The sequence below is a fragment of the Haliotis cracherodii genome, unplaced genomic scaffold (genome assembly GCF_022045235.1).
Source record: "Haliotis cracherodii isolate W230 unplaced genomic scaffold, xgHalCrac1.p SCAF_21, whole genome shotgun sequence".
NCBI lineage: Eukaryota > Metazoa > Mollusca > Gastropoda > Lepetellida > Haliotidae > Haliotis > Haliotis cracherodii.
The window spans coordinates 5,514,250-5,536,708 of NW_027266277.1; the positions used below are offsets into that span (position 1 = coordinate 5,514,250).

A 22,459-nucleotide genomic window follows, 5' to 3' on the forward strand; every position below is an offset into this window, starting at 1 on the left:
AATTGTATCTAATGACATATATCAAACAACAGGCAACTCTGTGGATAGTTGATGACATATTATGACATAATTGTCCAGTCGGCCCGAAACTCATAAATCTGCCACAGATGTCTCCTAGGCGGCATGGATGAAGGGGGCTTAAACTAGTCACGTGTTAAACGGCAGTCATGATTCCAAATACAGTTATATCGCCAGGGGTAGTCTCTGCACATTGTATTTGATAGGGAAAGTGGGAGGGGCAGCAGTAGAGTCTCTGTGTGTGTGTGTGGGGGGGGGGGGGGGGGGGGGGGGGGAATGAAAGTGAAAGTTGCAGCACTAATTAAGTCAGACTGTCGCCTCCCTGCCTTAGGCAAAATGGATGTAGACGTGTACACACTACGTACGTACTACGCACACTTGCCTCCAGACATGTTCCATGAAAATACTGTCTTTTGTTTCACAATCCCTCCATTGTTATGAGTTTATTTCCATCATGGTCGGTGACGATATCGAAACTAATAACATACATTCTCGTTTGAGCAAGGATCTGTGTAGTAAAAGATGAGAGTTTATTTAGACAATTAGAAACGTATCGCTGTAGTGTTGCAAGCATATCACTAAATGTGTTGTTAGTAATAATTGAACCAGAGACCATAAAATAAAGTGTCAGCCAATTTTCTCTCATCAGAAACTGATATCAATTCGAGTAATATCTAGGATATCCATGCATATGAAACTCAGAAATAACTTTATGTATGTTTCTTGATAGAACAATACGTATTGGGTATATGCATTACTGTATAATATAATATACTGCAAACTTTTTAACACATCACATCTGACCAGAAGAACTTAGTTTCAATACGACGCACAGTCCCAGTTTATAAATGTGTCGAAGAAGTTCATTCTCATAATAATGCACTCAATGATTTTACGCTCAAAAACATTCAAAACAATTGAATACAATGCAATGTTATTTTCCGGCGAAGATCTGAAGTTTAACTGCCACAGAATTGACTTCCTTCTGCATGTCTGCACGTGGGAAAATGGGCGTGGCATGTTTTAACGGAGCGGAGGCCGAATACGTGGTACATGACTGAGATAGGTTCTTACACATGTTAATTTATACATACTGTCAAGACGACAGTGAAAATTTCACACGATTTAAGATTTTAGATTTTTTTAGTGTCATTCTCAAATGTCCAGTCGTGCTATTTTGATAAGAGTTTTGCGTCAAAGTGACCTACTACATGTATGAATATGAACTTTGAACCCATGTCATTCATTTGTTTATGATGATAAAATAGTGCGCCGATCAGAATAAAATATGGATGATGTCATTTGGTCACGCTTCATTATCACAACACATTGCATTGTTTGTGTGTGGAACAACTGACACTATTAGATAATTCTAAATGAACAGCCTACTTCTCATGCGTGTCAGTGACGCCACTTGCTGCGCTAATATGAAAGCTTAGTTGCGATTCGTTGAAAATACCGGAAGTACAGGTGCCCGATGAGAACCGACCAATCAAAACAACTGTCTGATGGTGTATCAGTCGGCGTATGAATACCTCCGCAGGTCACATAAGGCATAGATCCTCTCTCTACGTGGTTGGTAAGTGTGGCATCAGTCTGTAAGAATTCCTCGCGAAATGGTTTTCTGAGGCTTCAAGTAATTATCTCATTTGGTAATTTCAGATTAAAACGCAGCCACATTGGAGCCAGACGAAGGTTACCCTAAACACTAGGACGGATAAACGGACGCAGTACGGTAAGAAAGCTCTAACAAATGCGACACGTCGACCCGTCTGTCAAGATGGGTGCAAAGTGTTTACGTGGACAAGGACATCGGACACATTTTGCCATATTTTCACTAATCCACCAAAATATCAAGCAGCCTGTCTCTTATTTACAGTCAGATCGTATTTATGGTTGAACTACAGTGCTGTTTGATAGCAATGCGGTTCAATTATTCATGAGTTTGTTTCGTGGGCATACGTGTCAGGTACGGGGGTATATCAATATAGGCTAAGCTTTGGTTGGAAAAGCCGGTAGGTGATGGTATGCGTGTACTCAAGCTAAAGCTTTTCAGTCCACAACTCTATATACTTAAAACAGAACTGACATTTTCATACCTTGTTACAACATATGTTGGGTTTAATTTTTTACCCGTTCTGCACCGAAACTACAGGTTGACGAATGGCTTGTAATGCATACTGATACACATCATTCTTTGGTTATCGGTCCCTGTCGTTCACTTGTTGAACTCCAGATCACGTGAATCCCACAGAACATGTCATAGTAAATCAGATTCCTGATAGTATAGGTTACACTAATTTTACTAGAGGAATGTAAAATTTGAGGGAAAGGTGTACTTTAGCGTTCAATATTTGTTAGTGATCTTTATGCTTACCAGATTTTGTTTTATCGAACTGAAAAGTATGTCGTGTGAACACATACTTTTTAAGTATGGATATCAAAATCAAAGATACTCAAATGCCTATTGACAGCACAAGGAATATATTGTACCAAGTCTTTTAAGGCAGTGGCATGCATATGTAACTTCAACACGTACAAGGGAAATGTCAAGCCCAAAGACATCTTTCTGGTGTATCGACCAATCATTTGTATAAAATCATTCTTTAAAGTAGTTTTAACTACAATTTATCAGGGAAATACTGAAACTAATTTGTTCCAGTCAACATGGGAAATAACATGTAGTGGGCAAGTTACCCGGAGTTTGACCAGAATTATTTAATTTCTTCTCCAATCCTGTATGCTTGTGGCCTTACATATTAGCAGCCAAGACATTTACCTGAAAGTTGTTAGTCTGAATAGTGATTAAAATATATGGACACCTATGTTATTACAGCTTTGCAGGGGTGACATGCATTGCAGAACCTGACCAATGAACAAAAACAGACTTCAATAGTTTTACGTGTTTGTATTAATTGAACTGATAAAATACCCATGAATTTAAGAAATTACAGGTTTTAAAGAACAAACTTTTGGATATTTTAAACTACAGCTAGTGTTGGGTCTAGATAAATCCATGATAATTCATCTGAGTGCATCTGTAATGTGTCCATGTTTGTCTGTTTTCCCAAAAATATTAGCATTTTCATAATATTACTATTTATCACATTTCAACGTTCTTTTATTCTCATATTTTTATTATCGTATTGGTCTAATGCCAATTGTTTGCTGTCATTGAGCATCAAACAGACAAAGATGTTTACTTTGATATGTTGTCATTTGGTTGAGCCATTGTTTTGTACTTGCAGCAAGTACTGTACGACTCGGCTCTGTCTACTGACTACTGAGTATAGAACATGGCAACGAACTCTGAGGCGGTGCCGAATGTGGAGGATGAGGCCTTTGAGCCTCCAACTTACGATGAGGCCTTCCCAGCCCTCAAGGCGGAAGTGCGTGAACCAACTCCTATCACTGATGACTTTACATGGCAGCCCAAGTTTCTGAACCGATCTAAATGTACTCAGGTGGGTGACGTTTTCCAATAGCTTGTTACTCAATAAGGCACCAATCATTGACACACTGGGAAAATATCAGTCATTAGTTGGAGTGAATGTAACCATTGGTAATACTCAAGTCAAACTTTTCTTCGAGAGAATGGAAACATTTACCACTATTTCTGAGGCATTCCTGTTTTTCGTAGACTTCAAACAAAAAGCTGATAAACATGATAAGGTATTCAAAATAAGTAAACTCCTTTTTGAAGGAGCAAGTCTTTTTTCATTGATGTTCAGGGATGTGCCACTTTTTGACAAATGTCTTCAACATGTGTTTGATTACCACCTAGCAGGGAATGTGTGATGTGTTGTGCAGGTCTTCACAGTACCCCTAGAAGAAAGAAGGTTCAAGGAGATGAAGGAGACTCAGTTTGGAGAAGAGAGTGAACAAGCCAAGATCTGCAAGGAAATCATGAATAAAACTGGTAAGGACATTCTGTTGTAGATTAAAACATGCTTTAGGATGCTCATTGAAATGGATATTTTTTTACACAATTATGGAATATATAAGCTTTACCCTGCTTTCTAGTTGGAGACAGAATGTGACCTAATAAAGCTTTATTTCAGATGTCTCAATTGAAATCAGCTTGGCCAAGGACCAAAGTTTGACAGTAGTGATTCATGGCAAGGCACAGGATGTGATCAAGGCAAGGCGTGAAGTTCTTACAAGGCTGCAGACTCAGGTGGGATATACAATGATGCCCAAGCATTCAACAACACAAGAATTAGTATGTGCGGCCACGCACACATGCATGCACAAGGCTATATAGCTGCAATAGTTTGAAAGCAATGTTGGGTCCCACCTTGTCACGCTTGATTTGTCCACTGTTGACTTGTTTGTTGAATTTCCTATCATTGTACTTCTTATTTTCAGGCCAACATTCAAATCAAGATTCCCCGTGAACACCACCGATTCCTCTTGGGCAAGAGTGGCAAGAAACTGCAAGACCTTGAACTTGCAACAGCTACTAAGATCTACCTGCCTCGTGCTGACGAGAACTCGGACATCGTTCGTATTGTTGGAACTAAGGATGGTATCGACAAGGCCCGACATGAGATTCAGATCATTTCCGACGAACAGGTGAGATTCTAGCTTTGTGCTTCACTATACATTGCAGGTGATGCTAGCACTATAATTGATCATCAAACCTCGCTTCACATCAGATGTAGCCAAGTGTATGAAGTAGACTTGCCAGGTGTAGTGATGTTACAATTGTGACGTTGGCCACCCTTGAGTCTGTGGGAGTCGGGGCGGGTGTCCAGACATGTCCTTGCTCCTTGTAGTGGTCATCTTCCAGAGGCAAGAGAGTTAACTGACTTTAAAAGTCCAGTTTCCACCCTTGCCGAACTAGGCTGGAATTACTGGGCTCAATCGTAGCGCCACCAGTGGCTATTAACAGTTATGTCCCTTTTAAGCCTGTCCTATGGACCAATCAGATTCCATCGCTTAAGTTTGCTTCACACAAAATGTTGGCGCCCAGTCAGGACGATCTGATAGATAATCAAGATCTATATTGTGATAAAACGGGTCTTACATCGCGAAATGCATCAAATCACGAAAGCATGAAAAGATTCGGAAAATATCTGCTGACAGCAGGTTGACGGTGCACATGCTTTGCAAATCCTGCAATCGATTGAAATCTGCATGACAGTTTACGAACCGGATTTCGATTTTGGTGCACAATTTTGATTGGACTATGCAAAGACTCGTTAGTCCAGCCAAAATGTAACTCCATAATACCAGCCTAGTTCGGCAAGGGTGGAAACTGGACTTAAGCAGTCAGTTAACTCTCTGCCACGGGAAGATGTGTGGTGGTGGACCCAGTAGTTTACTACTTGCTTATGTTGGCACCAGGAAGTAGGCACAGGTGATTTTATACTGATGGGGATTGTTTCTCACACTACTGATTTTCATTTCACGAATAAACTCATCCATGACAGAAGTAGTGATTTTTATTTTAAATTTTACTTTCAGGCTAAGCTGGCGTTCGAGCGTCTCCCAGTACCGAAGGTGTTCCATCCATTTGTTTGTGGCCCCAACAACTCGAATATCAAACAGTTGATGGAGGAGACTGGTGCAAAGATCAATGTGCCCCCACCCAGTGTGATGAAGGATGAGATCGTTGTGTCTGGAGAGAAGGAAGGGGTGATGAAGTGCAAGGCTACTATCATGCAGATCTGTGAGGAAAAGGTAGGCATCTCTTCACATTGTAGTACCCTTTTGTGCCAAACTCTACAAGGAAAAAGGAAGCCAGATAACAATTACAATGAATTTAGAATTGAATAAATGTACTATTTGAGAAACAGTTTAGTTATGTTATGGCAGGCCTCGAAGTAACTGTGGACTCCCTATTTTCAGCGTAGGAAATGTCAAACGGTATCAGTGGAGGTCCGCAAGTCTCAACACAAGTACATCATCGGACCCCGTGGTGCCGGCATAGCGGAGATCCTCGCTAACTGCGGGGTCTCTGTGGAAGTCCCTGCCCTCGACAGCTCCTCAGAGACCATCACACTGCGCGGCGAGCAGGACAAGCTCGGCCCCGCCCTCACTATGGTGTACTCCAAGGTAAGTGTATGGAATACCTAACAAGAATTAGTAACATGATTCAGTTTGGACTCCCTAGATAAATCCCTATGTGAACTGGGATGACAAATTACGGAGAAATAATAACTTTTGTTCAATATTGGGATTCAATGCAGAAAAGTAATCGAAACATTAAAACCTTTTTGTTTTTTGGTCCTGTTCTCCATGAAATGCAAGTTACCTCTCTAAAGCAAAAACATGAAATTTTACTTTAATACCATGGCAATTTTTTATTTCAAATTGGAAGTGTTACTGACATTTGCTTCAGCCTTGGGCTGAATACTGGCCTCTTAGCAAATCTAGATAAATTCCAATGGCTGTTAATGATGTATCAATTTATTCATAGCAATTATCAGTTATTGTATGTCGATTAATGATTTAGTGGATAATCACCTTTTATGAGTTAATTGCATGCCATCATAGCGGCATCCATCAAGATCAGGGTTAGAATTTCTTTTGCAACACATGCTTGTCGTAAGAGGCATTGAACAGGATTGGGTGTTCAGATTCGCTGACTTAATTCATGCATGTCATATTGAATCGATGTGCATGTCGTCAATCACTGGATTTGCAGGTCCAGACACGGTTATTTACAGACCATACAGCTGGAATATTGCTGAGTAATAAGTAATGTGTGAGGAAAGTTACCTCCCCTGGACTGTGTCCTAGTCCCATGCCACATGTTGGGATGGGATCTGCCACAGGCTAGGGAAAGTAATGGTGAAGTCGTGAGACCTAGTGACTTCAGATATGTCACTGGGTTCGAACTCCTTCATACAAGCATTGTAAGGGAAAATAGTGTCTGCAGGAAACATAACCTGACTTTGAATTATTTCTTTGTTCTTGATACTTATTTTATGTCAAATTCCTGAGATAAACAATGCAGTATGAAAAGTGGAATGGGTTATCTGCCTGTCATGTAGAGTGATTGTCCAGTGTTCAATGGTGTTTTGTTTTACAGGCTAACAGTGTCGTATTTGCCGATGTTGTCGCTCCATCTTGGCTCCATCGATTTATCATTGGTAAGAAGGGAGCTAACATCAGGAACATCACGGAGGAATACACAAAGGTACAAACATTTCTGCACTTTTTATCCAAACTCGCGTCACTATAGAGGTGAAGTAATCTTGAACACGGTTTGATCACTTACTTTATCAAAACTATTTTATATCACTGGATGTTTTTTTATTGACTCTTTACCATAACTAATAAACCATGGTAAAAAACAGGACAGTCTGAGAGCTGACAGACAGAAATGGTTGAAATAGATAACTTTTAGATTTCTTTTGTTCGTCAAAACAGCCCCAAAAGTCTTACCGCTGATGTTCTGCTTTGAATCAGCTAAAGTTGACGTAAATAATGTCAGTGATTCACACTGTTTCACATGGAGACTAACAGTTTAAAATTGAAGAAAGTGACGGGTAGAAAATTCAATAAACCTGGCTTCATGACTGCACATAGTTGCAGCATAACGCAGTTGATCAAATACTGTGATATGTCAGCTCAGTATGAATCATGGGAAATCATTTTCAATGACTTCATTCAAAGTTTGAGAAAGTTTATTTTCAAGAGCCATGGTAACGACAGTGATCACAAACAACCTGTTGAGGATGAACATGTGTAATTTGATTTGTTGCTGCAAATCATCATGTCACATCTGAGAAACAAGCCATGCAAAACGTTGTCCATTACTAACATTACTTGTGGTCAGCGATTCTCCATCACTAACCTATGTATCGGGTTTTAAGTTTCATATGATCTCCCAAAGTGTGACCCCCCTTATGTATTGAAAATGACCCCTTGTTTTTTATGTTGAAGGGGCCACTGGTCCAACTTGTTACATTTCCTGACAGAACAGTGTGTCAGATAACTCAAGAAGACAGGTGCCAGAACACACCAGTGTGTTATTGTCTCACATTCTGAACTATCAATAAAGTCCATCCACAGACAATCTCTGCTGTGTCATTATAACCAGCATCCTGAAAATGTACACAGCATCCACTTGGTCTTTGTTTGGGTGCCTGAATTTCACACCCAATGTATTGTCATATTTTCAGGTCCATATCGAATTCACGGATGGCCAGGACAAGATCACAGTTGAAGGACCACCTGAGGAGGTTGATTTGGCTGTCAAGGCCTTGGAGAGCGTCGTTAAAGATCTGGTCAGTGTGACAACTTAGTGTTACTGTTTTGGTCTGGGTTGTAGATCCTACAAACGGAGTGTTCCATGTGTACACTGGGTCTCCTGTCTTGTTCAAGAGCCATGTCAGATGTTGGCATGGTGTCTGTCATAGGCCAGGTATAACAAAAGAGAGAGGACGCCAGGCTTCAGTTAATGCTGTGGCCCTGATCCATCTCCCCTACACTTACTCTCAGTTCATTACAAGGGCTTGTGCACAGGTACTGTTATGCATCTCCCTACAGAATTCTTTGATTCAAATGTCACGCTGACTGAATCAGCAAGATGAAAGTTACGAGTGGAAGAGAAATTTGTTGCTTCCTACCAAACAAACAAAAATTAGGCACAACAGTGAATGTTTTTTGAAAAGTGTTTACCATTAAAAAGATTACATGGATTTGAACATCTGTTGTATAAGACTACAGTGATAGATTCATATGTACAGACTACAGAATCACTACGATGAAAGTTTTCTCTTGTTTCATCAATCCCTAATGGATATGTGAAAATAGTACACTGGTATGGTTGATAATGTAGTGCTTTGAACATTTAGTGTGCGGATTTGGCGCGTTATGAATTTGCACATTATTATTGTTAGTTGTAGAATGCTACAGCTATCATCAGCCTTTGTTTACCAACTTTCAGGTTGCTGTGAGTAGAGTTACCTCCCCTGGACTGTGTCCTAGTCCCATGCCACATGTTGGGATGGGATCTGCCACAGGCTAGGGAAAGTAATGGTGAAGTCGTGAGACCTGGTGACTTCAAATCTGTCACTGGGTTCGAACTCATTCATACAAATATAAAATGCATTAGAAATATAGCAATATTTATTGTTTTGACTTTATTGTATTTTAACATGCATAATTTGAGTCCTGCATTTTTTTCTGTGTACTTCAGAAAAGTCGGATGGATTTTGCAGAAGTTCTCATTGACCAACGTTTCCACAAGCATATCATCGGTAAAAATGGATCAAACAGTAAGTTTTTATAAATTATTTTGAAAATATTCCAGTGAATTTTCCAAATAAGTTTGTAAACTGTGTGCCATTCAGATTAAGAAATAATGCTGTCTTGTCAACTTCTAGTTACAAGAATCAAGAATGAAACTGGTGTGGCGATAAGGATCCCAAATGACAGCGAGCACAGCAAGGTGATTCGTATTGAGGGGGACCCAGCAGGTGTTGTTCAGGCCAAGAAAGAGCTCCAGGAGATGGCCCAGAGAATGGTGAGAGCAACCCTGTAACGTTATAGGAACTTAAGTTTTAAAGTTTTTCTGAGTTTGAAGTTGAATGATTTGATGTAACTAAAAACACCAGTTGAGCATTTTGAAGAATGTGAAAATTTGTGCCGATCACTGTGATATGAGATAGATGTGATTTGTCGTTTAATTAGAAATAGAAGTACAAGATAATTACATTTCAACAGGAAAATGAAAAAACCAAGGACATCATAATTGAACAACGTTTCCACAAGAGTATAATCGGAGCGAAGGGAGAGAAAATCCGGGAGATCCGAGACAGATTCAACCAAGTTCAGATCACCTTCCCTGACCCCGGCAAGAAGAGCGATGTTGTGACGCTCCGTGGCCCCAAGAATGATGTTGACAAGGCCTTCAAGTATATGCAGAAGATGCATGAGGAGTTGGTAGGCACAGCACCACTGATTGTCCCACAATTCTTGCAGCAGTTGTAGATATACACACATTAAGCTGGTTTCTAAGAAAACATGAAATAGCAGCCTTCTGTTCATGGTAGATTTACAGTCCGGGCACAAGTTACGCTTTTGTAATATCCTGGCCCTGTCTTGGAACTCCTTTCTTCTGAAAACTAAACTTCCCCGTTTGATTGTTTACAGCATTTTCTGTTATTAATGTTTCAGATTGAAAGTAATCATCAAGCTCAAGTTCATATCTTCAAAGGATTCCACAAGAACATTATTGGCAAAGGTGGTGCCAATATCAGGAAGGTGGGAATATTTTCCTTATGTTTTCATAAGTGCAAAACCGTTGAATCAGTTTGATAATCAATGTCAAGTTTCTTTATATTTTCTGAATATACGATCACAACAAACACTTACCATCACTATACTGTTGTATATGAGTATAGGGAACATTTATAGTTGAGTCTGGTGTGTATGTGATGATGGTTTTATTATTTACTTCAGATCCGAGATGAAACCGACACAAGGATTGATCTGCCAAGTGAAATCAGTGACTCTGATGTGATAACCATCACTGGAAAGAAAGCAAACGTTGAACAGGCCAAAGTTAAGATCGAGTTAATTCAGAAGGAACTGGTATGTTGATGTTGTCTCCTTTTTAGGTTTACTGTTGAATTGTTCCTCTCATGTTGACTTATGAATTAAAGGTATGAATCTGTTTCCACTTTATGTATCAATACACAAAACATGTGACATAATTTAGTTAGATTCACTATTATTCTAAATCCTGTAAATCTGGAAAGTTTTACACTATGAAGCTATTGCGAGTCGCTAACTAAAACCTTAACTGCACCTGGAAAGTGATGTGATTAATGCATGTCTATTTAAGGAAACACGGGATGTGAGGGATTATGTTTTTCATGTTACACTGACTGGTTTGACTGACAGTGGGTGGAAGTGAATAACTGCCTCCTTACATATTTGTTTGTTGTTGGTCTTAAATAACTGTGTGATGAAGCTATTTCGAATGTGTCACTCGCCTTTTCCACAGTACTTTCCTGTTTGCAAAACTTTCCAAATTATTAGGCTGTACCAATTTAGTAGGCTGCATGTAACCTCGCTGTTGCATGAGACTCTAAAAGCTCTTGATACATGTTTCCAGGCCAACATCAAGGAGATCACCATAGAAATCCCCCACAAGCTTCACAACTCCATCATCGGTGCCAAGGGGCGGCTGATCCGAGCCATCATGGACGAGTGTGGGGGTGTGATCATTCGCTTCCCCAGCGAGGGCAGCACCAGTGACAAGGTGACCATCAGGGGGCCAAAGGACGATGTGGAGAGTGCCAAGAAACAGCTGCAGGAACTCACCAGTGAGAAGGTAAAACTCTGCCCACTAGGTTCTCATTTATTCATAGTAAATAGGAGGAAAGTCTCCAGCTGTAAAGTAGTATTTGCATACATTCTGTTGTGTAAATTCAATTATGTTGCAATTTCAGCAAATGTCAAGCTTCACGAACGAGATCAAGGCCAAGGCACAGTACCACAAATTCCTGATCGGAAGAGGAGGTGCTAATATCAGGAAGGCAAGGACATTTTAAGATATAAAATTTAATTACAATTTTATAAACATGTTGATTTCAAATGAAAATGTTGGGATAATGAATACTCAATATCCTGCATATACCAGAGACCCGTAAATATCTGGGGGGAGAAAAGGTCTTCAGCAACCAATGCTTGTTGTAAAAAGGCCACAATGCTTGTCGTAAGAGGTGACTTACAGATTGGGTGGTCAGGCTCGCTGACTTGGTTGATGCATGTCATCGTATCCCAATCATGATGTCAATCACTGGATTGTCTGTTCCGGAATCAATGATTCATAGACCGCCATCATACAGCTGGAATATTGCTGAGTGCGGCGTTAAACTACAAACGAACAAAGCATATACCCGAGTGCATTGTGTATCTCGTAACTGTGAGTATATTTGGATAGAGAGGTAGATGGCTAGGCAACATAGAAAGGATGGTTGCCATGTGCAGTCCATAAAATCTGTTGTTTCCTTATCTCATTTCTTTGCATTTGGATCTGCTGCAGGTTCGTGAAAGCACAGGTGCCCGTATCATCTTCCCAGCAAATAATGATCCAGATCAGGAGACGATTGTTGTGGTGGGGACGCAAGACTCTGTGAACAAGGCCACCAAGGAACTGGAGGCACTCATTAACAATCTGGTATGTTGAGTCAGAAAGAATGAACATAACAGTGATAGAAATTGGCACTAGTTCCTTGGTCCTTGCCAAACTGCCAAATAGTTATGGTATCATTAGGGCCAGTTGAAAATTGCCATTTTTAAGGGTTTTGCTATATGTTATAAGGAAATGTTAGTTTCTGTCACAGCATCATGCTCTGCATTTATCAGTTATAAGTTCTTATTCAAACAGCTGTAGAATTGTTTGTCAGCAATGCCACTTGCTTGACCAGAGGTATAAGAATCTATGCCGATACACTTCTGTTACAGTAGTTGTTATCCATAAACTCTTTTGTCTACTTTGAAAAACACTGTAGTTGTGTGTGCTTTGTCTTTTACCAGAAGAAGTTCTTGTGATAGATTTGCTCTCCGTTACAGGACAATATTGTTGAGATCGATACAAATGTAGACCCCAAGCATCATCGCTATTTTGTTGCTCGTCGGGGTGAAGTGCTGAGACAGATTGCTGATGAGTATGGTGGGGTGACTGTGAGTTTCCCTCGTAGTGGAGTGAAGAGTGACAAGGTCATTATAAAAGGTGCTAAAGATTGTGTTGAGGGAGCAAAGAAAAAAATACAAGACATTGTGGCAGATTTGGTGAGTATTTGTAATGATTGGTTAGTTATTGATGACCCAATTCGGATGTGTAGTTGGTAGCAATAGTGTTGTGATTGTTCACGTCCCTGTAGGATCAAAACCGGTTACCAATAGTCAGAACAGGAAACTAGCCCGCCAGCCTGTCTGAAATGCTAGAAGAATGCTCTCAGGCTTTTTTTAATAGATAGGGCTATCAAAATGTAATATATCAAAATAATGCAAATTTACCTAATCTAGCCTATCCTAACTGACACTGTGATAAGCCTAGAAAGGTACTTTTACAGGTAAAATTATAAACTTATAAAGTATTTGTGTGTTGTTATGCACCTGACAGCTGTCCTGAGGTGATGGCCTCCCACAGGCCCATGCATTCGCACAGACTACAATATGATTGTAACAGAGTTGCGTTTCCATATTTCTAAAAAGACCAGAATTATCATCAATGGGAAGAAATATTAACGATTAACGATTATCGATATGAAATTGTTGTCATTTATAATAACTTACATAAACTATTGTGATGAAATAAAGTTGAGTTTTACTGATACAGACTTATTATTGTCAATAGTGTTAATTGTCGAAGACGGAAAGCAACTGGTTTTGTTATGTCAAATGTCCACAAAGTTATCAATGCATAAATGTGTCACTCCTCACCGGTGGTATGAGATATTTGCTTTAAGTTACTTCTCCGATATTTATTGATAACTAATCGATATTTAGTTCGCAATTAACAATCTCTATGATCTATGTTGATAGCAAGCCCTAAATTGTCTGATGTAAATTTCCTAACCTTTGATGCAAAGTATTCATTGTTGACGATGGAAGTGGACATTGACTTGTCAATGTGGTTTTGTTGGAGTGAATCCCATGCTGATGAGACTGTGTGATGTTGTAGGATGCCCAGGTGACAGTGGAGTGCATCATCATCCAGCAGCATCACCGCACCGTCATGGGGGCCAGTGGCTACAACATCAAGGAGATCACCAAGAACTTTGAGGTGGGAATCAAGTTCCCCGACAAGCCCACTGCTAATGGAGGTAAGTCAAGTTGTGCATTTTACTCATCAGAGCACAACATTGTTACAACATATCCAATAAGAAACAGCTTACTGTTCAGGTGCTATTTTCCTCAATTAAATCCAACCCATTGATTCTGAAAAGGAAAAGAAAATCTGGAAAAAACACTAAAGGCAGTCTTATGTCTTTAAAAGAATACATTACATGAATAAGATATGTTCAACTTGAATGTATAATTGTCCCCCGTCGTGCGAAAGAGCAGAGCTGGGGACATAGTATTCACGACCGTACGTACGTACGTACGTACGTACGTACATCCCACCTGTTTGTTGCCGCAATATCTGAAGAACTAATAGCTGGATTGTCTTCATATTTGGAGCTATGGTGTATATACAGACACCGCAGACACCAGTCGATTTTGGTGACCTTGACCCCATTTTCAAGGTCACAGCAGGCAAATCTGCTTTTGGAGTTGGAAAACGGTGTTGCCGCAATATCTCAAGAACTAATCAATGGATTCTCTTCATATTTGGTACTATGGTGTATATACAGACTCTGCAGACACCAGTCGATTTTGGTGACCTTAACTTAATTTTCAAGGTAACAGCAGGGAAATCTGTTATTCGAGATGGAAAACAGTGTTCCTGTGATATCTGCGATAACTAATTTCTGGATTCCTTCATGTTTGATGATATTGGCTTTTGGAGTTGGAAAACGGGTGTTGCCTCGATATATATTCAAAATTTACGACAAATAGTTCCATGGAGGTATCTAACACAGAAAATAATATTATTCAAAAGGAATAAAATATTTGGAAAAAAAAACACATTGTGACAAATACTTGTTTGTAATAGTGACAATGTCTGCTCAACTATGCACAGAAACACATTCATATGCAACTGTTTGAAGAAACCCCAATACAAATGTTTTATTATTCTTATTAAAGCTGCCAAACCAGCAGAAGCAGGTGCCGATGAGGAACCTTTGGTGAATGGCGACTCGGGAAGCACAGATGGGGATGGAGAGAAAACAAATAAAAAAGACATAATCATCATCACTGGCAAACCTGAGAACTGTCAACAAGCCAAGGATGCCCTGCTGGTAAGTGATTTGCTAATGTTCCAATGAAGACAGTCTGTCACATCTAGGGTGTACTCTTTCTGATTACAGGGACACTAGTGGCCGAGTCGTCTAGGGAGCTGCATACCCCAGCCCACAGTTCGTTCCTTGGGAATGCCAGAAATATATGGTCATGGGTTCAAATCCTGGTTCGACCTGATCATGTTTCTAGATTTGTCAGCACCTTACATGTGCTTGTGGGTTTTGCCAAAGTGGACAACATCTAAGAACTGCATCACTTAGGTCTTTCCTTCCATATTAAGCTGACATACTGTGATACGACTGGAATACTGTTAAAAGCAGCATTAAACCCAACCCTCTCACTCCTGATTTCCTGCACAGGAGTAGATTAGCAAGGATAGGCTGCATATATATTTTAAATTGATACAGTAAACTACGCTTATATCGATCTGACGGATATAATGAACTGATTGCTGTATATTTCTCATAGAAAATTGATGGATTTATCAACAAACACGCTTTTAAGGAAATAACAGATATAGCAAACTCACCTTGCAGTCCAGTGTGTACTCTGTCGTCGATAAGGTTTAAGTGTATAACAAACTGTTAATCGGTGAGCTCCTCCTGTGTCACCAGTCTGCCTTTCAAAACATCCGCGGCCAAGGGCTGCTGTTCAAAGTGGCAATGAACAATTGAAGGCAATATATTTACTCTTAAGTACTAACACCTTGTCCTCAAATTACATCCTCAATTGACCGCCTCTGTGGTCTAGTGGTAGAGAGTCCGCCCAGAGAGCAGAAGGCCAGGGGTTCGATCCCCAGCCGCCTCATACCAAAAGGACCCGTGAAGATTCCGGGGTAGAAAAGGTCTTCAGCAACCCATTCTTGCCTTAAAAGGCGACTATGCTTGTCGTAAAAGACGACTAACGGGATTGGGTGGTCAAGCTTGCTGACTTGGTTGATGCATGTCATCGATCCCAATTGCGTGGATCGACGCTTATGATGTCAATCACTGGATTGTCTGATCCAGACTCGATTATTTACAGACCGTCCTCATATAGCTGGAATATTGCTGAGTGTGCCGTTAAACATCAGACAAACAAAACAAACAAATCATACCTAAAGACGTTAAAAGATGGTAACGCTTGGCGTTAAGGAGCTAAAACAAGGACAAGTATACTGTCTGAGTGTGGTATTCATGTTTGACTTCGGCATGGCTTCTCAGTGAGCTAGCACTATAAATCGGCATCAGTCAGGACTAGTGCACGCACAGATGCTGCTATATAAGTGGAATAATCTTGGACACAATGTGAAACCCCATTTCAACTCACCTCACCTCACCTCACCTCACATTCTCAATTAACAGTATTATTTAGGCTATTAGCCTTTGATGTGGACATATTCTGTGTATAAAATGCGATGACTAGAGTGAGGAAATCCGTCTTTCAACAAATGCTCCAAGCAAAATTACAGAAACAAGTTTTTATTTATGTTATGTATGATGAATAAACAGTCAAGTACAGTACACACTTTTGGTATTTATCAAGTAACATGACGTGGTCACTTGAATTGATCCAAGATGTCTGATGGTCAAAATGCATATAACAAACGATGGATATAACAAACTAAAATTAGTAGTCCCTTTGAGTTTGTTATAACCGGTTTACTGTATCTATTTCTATTTAATATTTTCATACTCCTTAGGAAATGATGTAAAATCTTATATTTAATATCAATGAAATTGAAATTTATTTTTTTACTAAAAAAGGCAAGGAATGCAATGTATCAGACGATGCATGTGATGAGCAAGACAACCACATTATATTGATACAAGAAGCTTCCCAAGTCACATTGTTGTTTTCAACACATCACCATTTTAAGAAATTTACTTAATCATTTTGTCAATTCCAGGCTCTGGTGCCAATCACCGAGGAGATGCCGATCCCATTTGATTTCCATCGCTTCATCATCGGCCAGAAGGGGCGTGACGTGCGCAAGATGATGCAGGACTACAATGTGAACATCTCCATCCCACCTATGGAAGAGAAGAGTGACATTGTCCGCATCTCTGGCCCCAAGACCAATGTGGAGAGGGCCAAGGCAGGCCTGATGGAGAAGGTCGAACAGCTGGAGAAGGAGAGAGAGGATAGGGTGAGAAATGGGGGATCTGTCCAATCAATTATATCCTAATCAACCAGTTCTTATGGCTTTGCCTTCTTCAACTTTTGATGTTCTTTCTGGAGTAGAGTATTCAAACTAATCTTGTTGAATAATTGTCAAAATTGTTACGATGTCTTGAAATGTAATGTGTGTGACTAGATTAATGACATTTGAAAACAGCACTTGAACTTTCTGTCCTCTATTTTTGTAGGAACTGCAGAGCTTTGAACTGACAGTAGAAGTGGACCCAATGCACCACCCAAAGATCATTGGGCGCAAAGGGCTAGTTGTGAAGAAAATCCGAGAGGATCACGGTTGTCGCATCCAGTTCCCGGAGAAAGGAGATGAGAATCAGAATGTCATCACCATTGTGGGTTACGAAGATAAGACTCACCTAGCTAAGGAGGACATTCTCAAGATTGTCAAGGAACTGGTATGTGTGTGTCTGTTTCATTCTAAACATAGCAAGTTATGTGTACAGGTCCAGCCACAGTTACTTTTGATTACAGTTCAATCAGCAATCCTAGTTCAGGTGGCCAGCATGACATGTTGTAATTCTATAAATTAAGAGACTGCCTCCATGGCCTGGTGGTAGAGCATCTGCCTGGAGAGCGGAAGGTCTGGGTTCGATCACTGGCAGTGTCATACCAAAATACGTCAATAGATGGTACTTGATGTTAACCATCACTAAGGGACTAAAACTAGGACTGGTCGGCTAGGAGTTGGTTACCTGTGTCTGAGTAGGGTATTCATGTTAAACTGCGGCATGGTATCTCAGTGGACTAGCACTATTTGATAGGCATTCATCCCGGACTAGTACAAGCAGCCCCATGCACATACCCGTGAAGGTACGTTGCTACATAAGTGCAATAAGTCTAAAGAAAAATAAGTCTTCATCCTCAGGCACTGTCCACATCATCATAAAGTCTACCGCACATTTCATTTTTTTATTTCCATTTTCGTGAAAATTAAAAAATTCTAATACTTGAAATATAAGCAATGAGATCCAATACTGCACGCAGTTACTTCCCTTTACATGTGCACTACTTTACTGCGCTTCTGCATCTTGTGTAATGGTCACCTCATGTTTATGATGCAGATAATGTCTGTAATGTCTCTTAAACTGTCACCTTCTGAAAGAACTTTAGAAACAGTGTGTGAATATGATGCTAGGGTGAACCACCCCAATTATGGTACATATTGCCAAATGATTTTTAAGGGTTTGATTGGCCTTAATATAAGTAATTCCTGCTTCACTCATTTGCGTATTTATCAGCTTGGGAGCTCAGATAATTGGATTGCTTTCTCTTTAAAATCTGATGTGTATTTCATAAACTACGTTTATATATTTGCACTGTGAAACATTAATGTTTACAATAAAGAAACTTGGAGTAATATTTAGAGATTTAGGATCATTTCATTAACTAAACATTGCTAAAGCATTCTGCATCTTTTGTGAAAATGTTCAGTATTGTGATGTTTTTGCAGGAAGATATGGTCACCATTGAGGTACGAGTGGATCATCGCATCCACCCCAGGATCATTGGCTTCAAGGGGCGCGCGGTGAGGAAGGTGATGGACGATTACCAGGTGGACATCCGCTTCCCTAGGCCGGAGGATGGCGACCCAGACATTGTCACCATCACTGGTATGGACGACAATGTGTACGAGTGCCAGGACCACTTGCTCAATCTGCAGGAGGAATTTGTAAGTACTTACATTGAAGTATGTTGTGTTCACTTTATGTAGAAAAAAATGTGTTTGATGTTGCAGTTTAAAATCACATTTACGTGGTGTGAACTTCAGCATCATGCTGTAACACAGTTGACGTTTTGATATCACAAGTAGCATGGAACTCTTTCTGGTTCCTTTTTAAATGGTCTCCCTTTAATTGCAGCTGTTTACATTTCTTTATTTGTTTTTGTCCTGGCATATGTACATATATATGCACAAATGAGAATCATGGATTTCAAGTACATTGTACTGAAAAGGTTTCAAGGTGCTGTACACAAGCATCCTGTTCATAAGATCCCAAACACCCAACAGTCGATGCACATAACTAATTTGTCAATACGAGTTCACATATTTTGTCTTGGTGAATTGGTGAGTGACAAGTAAATCAATAATACTCTGGCCAGATGCTCAGTGTGGTAACTAAGGTGTGTCGATGCTCATGATATCAATCACTGGATTGTCTGGTCCAGACTCAATTATTTACAGACCGCCGTCATTTAGCTGGAATATTGCTGAGTGCAACGTTAAACAAACAACAAACCAAAAAAACTAAGGTGTGTACTGATGCGACAGTCCAAAAAGTAGTGTCAGTACAGGTCAAACAGCCAACTTAAAGGGGCTTTTACAAGACTGACTGCCGAATAACAATGACAGACCCCTGCAGTTGTGGTTATAAGCTCTTTCAGTGAAAACCGCTATCGCCAGTTCTGTATTTTCTGTGTGCTTTGAGCATGCTGCAACCGTGTGGTATAGAAATACAGCAGTTATTGTTGTTGTTGTTGTTGTTATTATTATCCATGGTAACATAGACAGGCTCTATAGTGAGTCCTGATTACATTAATTCCCTTTCCGTCAGTAAGATAATCCAAGCATCTGGCTTGACTGTAGAAATATTTCTGATTTCATGCAACCTGGTTGTTCCAGCTTCAAGATGTTATTGACCAGGAATACATCAAGCAGCTTCAGCGTCCTCCCAGCAAGCAGGATGGGGACAACCGCGGGGGGCCGCCGGATCAGCGGGGCTTTGTTGTGAAGGATGCTCCATGGGACAAGACTCCGGACACTGCCAGTACCGAGGAGTTTCCTGCATTCGGTGCTGTGGTGGCGCCCAAATCCAGTCACGCTTGGGGCCCATTAAAGCGCAAGAACTAAACTCACCACATGTTAGCTTGCGACATAGTAACTTCTGTCAATCTTTGGAGGGTTTCTATTAAGCTAAAGCCTGCTTTTAGTTTGTTTTTCTGCTGTTATATATAAATGAGACCCGAAGAAATATTTTAGACATTTCTTCATTTTGTAGTTGTGATCTACCCCTTGGGCATTTATTGATGCTGTTATGGATTTCTATCAACCATGGCACCAAGTAAATATTGTACTTCTAAGGAGAAATGGCAAAGTGATGATGATAACTTGCTAGTTTAAGTTTAACTGTTATGTTTTTAACTTCTGTTTGTTCCACACATGTCTCTGAATCCACAAGTATAATTACAAACTGTGTGCGTTAGTATTGTTATATAAAAAAATAGGATGACTACCAAAGAGTTTCAGGGATGTGTGTTAAACATTCAGACATGTTTAAGATGTTATTCTTTTATGGGATTTTTCTTGACATATCGGGGTCTGTGGGATAGGTAATCTTAGTTCCTGTTACATTTCAGACCACTTGTACAAAGCCTTGTTTTAACTTTTATTGTACTAGTCATGGAAATGACGTGGGAAAAACACTTGTGGCTGTACAAGTCAAACTGTGAAAATTGTAAATAGCCACTTAAATAGTAGCTGCAATATTTTTGTCACAAAATTAAATTATGCAATATTAGCTTATGTGAACGGAACAAGAAGAAACCTATTTTAATCCTTCCATGCTCTGTTCCATTCCAAGCCACAAGGTCTGAATGATTATGCATGTTAATTTTATCATGTGATGTTGCCATGGCAACCATTCTAAAAGGGTTCTGCAAAGACATTGTGGAAGCTTGTAGTCATGTGATAGTAACCATGGCAATCACCTCAGCAGCTGTTTCCACGGAAACAATAAGATTAATATTTCAGTGGAACTACGGAAGTTTGGGTGATGGTCATTTGTTTGTTTTCCATGCATATATATTCATTGAATCATTGAACCCCGGCGTACATGATGCCGCCGCTCATGTAATATATGTAAGAATTTCTGTGCACAGAATGAGCCATTGCATCTACTGTGCGTAACTATCATGATGATTTATCATGAGTAATAATAAAGAAATTTGAGCCAATGTTACATACGTTTGTATTTACTGTATGATGGCTATGGTTCATCTGTATTTATTCAGGGTTTATTCAGGCAGTATTATGTGATCAAGGTGTTGACACTTGCAGGATTTCGTTACTTTGATGAGTAGTTAGACACCCTGGTCAGGAGTAGTCGATAGTTGTATCCTATGTGTGTCAGAAATCTGGGGCTGGAATCGAATCCCAGTGAATTATGTTTTGGGGTTTGTAAGCACCACACCTGATTTAAATCCAAGCTCTGCATCTCCTTCAGCTTTTTCTCCCACATCAACCTGACCGTTGTGAGTGAAATACTGTTCCAAGTACTTACTCATTCCAGACTGCCTCTGTGGTCTAGTGGTAGAGCATCTGCCTGGAGAGCGGAAGGTCTGGAGTTCGATTAAAAGATGGTACTTGTTACACCACTCCGACACAGGGTATCTCAGTGGGCTTGCGTTATTAAAATCGGCATCATCCCCGACCAGTAGAAGCAGCCACACGCAGTAACCTTGAACTGGACGTTTAACACCATTTTACCTTAACCACCAGACATTGTATCTATTGTGGCCTGGTGTCTCAAACATGGGGTGAAATGGCTTGAACCAGGCCAAAGTATGTTTTTAACAGAACTGTATTGTTGCGGATTATTTCAACTGCAGTCGGAAAAGGCAGTCCCTCGCTTGCTTCTTCCCAAACGTCACTGTGCCCCAGGTCAGGATTCTCACAATTCTTTGTAATTAGCGCCTGTCATCCCCAGAGGAAGGGAGACAACTCGTGTCAGATTGTCATGTGATAAACCAGGCATCTCTGATATTAGACAGTAGACATTACCCGTTTACATTCAAAGTGAATCAAAGACAAATTGAAGATATAACCCAAAACTTAGCAAGATCGATAAGATCACTGACGATATAGGTCCGTGATTGTACTATATATCCTTTTATTTCGCACTGATGTGACAGCTATACCTTGCTATTTTGTGCCATTACAAACCCGTGGTAGACACAATATCTTGAAACATCTGGATATTTTGTATATTCGAGTGAAAGAACAACAATTTGACGGGGCACCAGGAATGTCATCTTTAACATCCAATAACATTAATAATGCTGTCCTATGTCCATAGTTAGAAGATTTTAAACAGTATACCCCCGCATACATTAATGACGACGAATTCATTCTTCGTGTATTTTGCTTCCAGCTTATTGATACCAGACGTTCATTGCATATTGCGGTAATACATGACACAAAGCATTACCAAGTGTGGTTAACACAAAATACAAAATGTTTCAATCCGCAATGTTTCCTCTTGAGCTAACACTACATTTCAAGAAAACAATTTGATGCCAAAAATATTTTATAAAGATACTCAAACGAATTATTTCGAAATAACAGTACAAACATGCAGTACACTGAAAGGACGCTGTCGTATAACTATCGGCA

General features: G+C 40.0%; 1 protein-coding gene across 1 annotated transcript; it reads left to right on the forward strand.

Annotated features, from left to right (window-relative positions):
* Nucleotides 1-1,539: 1,539 nt before the first annotated feature.
* Nucleotides 1,540-21,026, forward strand: LOC139470710 (vigilin-like). The gene is made up of 25 exons (XM_071252974.1): nt 1,540-1,597; nt 1,681-1,753; nt 3,267-3,482; nt 3,829-3,937; nt 4,080-4,195; nt 4,387-4,593; nt 5,488-5,703; nt 5,872-6,078; nt 7,058-7,165; nt 8,154-8,258; nt 9,173-9,251; nt 9,360-9,499; nt 9,700-9,918; nt 10,153-10,239; nt 10,438-10,569; nt 11,096-11,314; nt 11,433-11,519; nt 12,029-12,163; nt 12,559-12,777; nt 13,673-13,814; nt 14,740-14,894; nt 16,784-17,023; nt 17,244-17,465; nt 18,521-18,739; nt 19,691-21,026. Exons 3-25 carry the CDS (start codon nt 3,315-3,317, stop codon nt 19,916-19,918), a joined length of 3,759 nt encoding a protein of 1,252 aa, XP_071109075.1. The 5' UTR covers nt 1,540-1,597; nt 1,681-1,753; nt 3,267-3,314; the 3' UTR covers nt 19,919-21,026.
* The last annotated feature ends 1,433 nt before the right edge of the window (nt 21,027-22,459 follow it).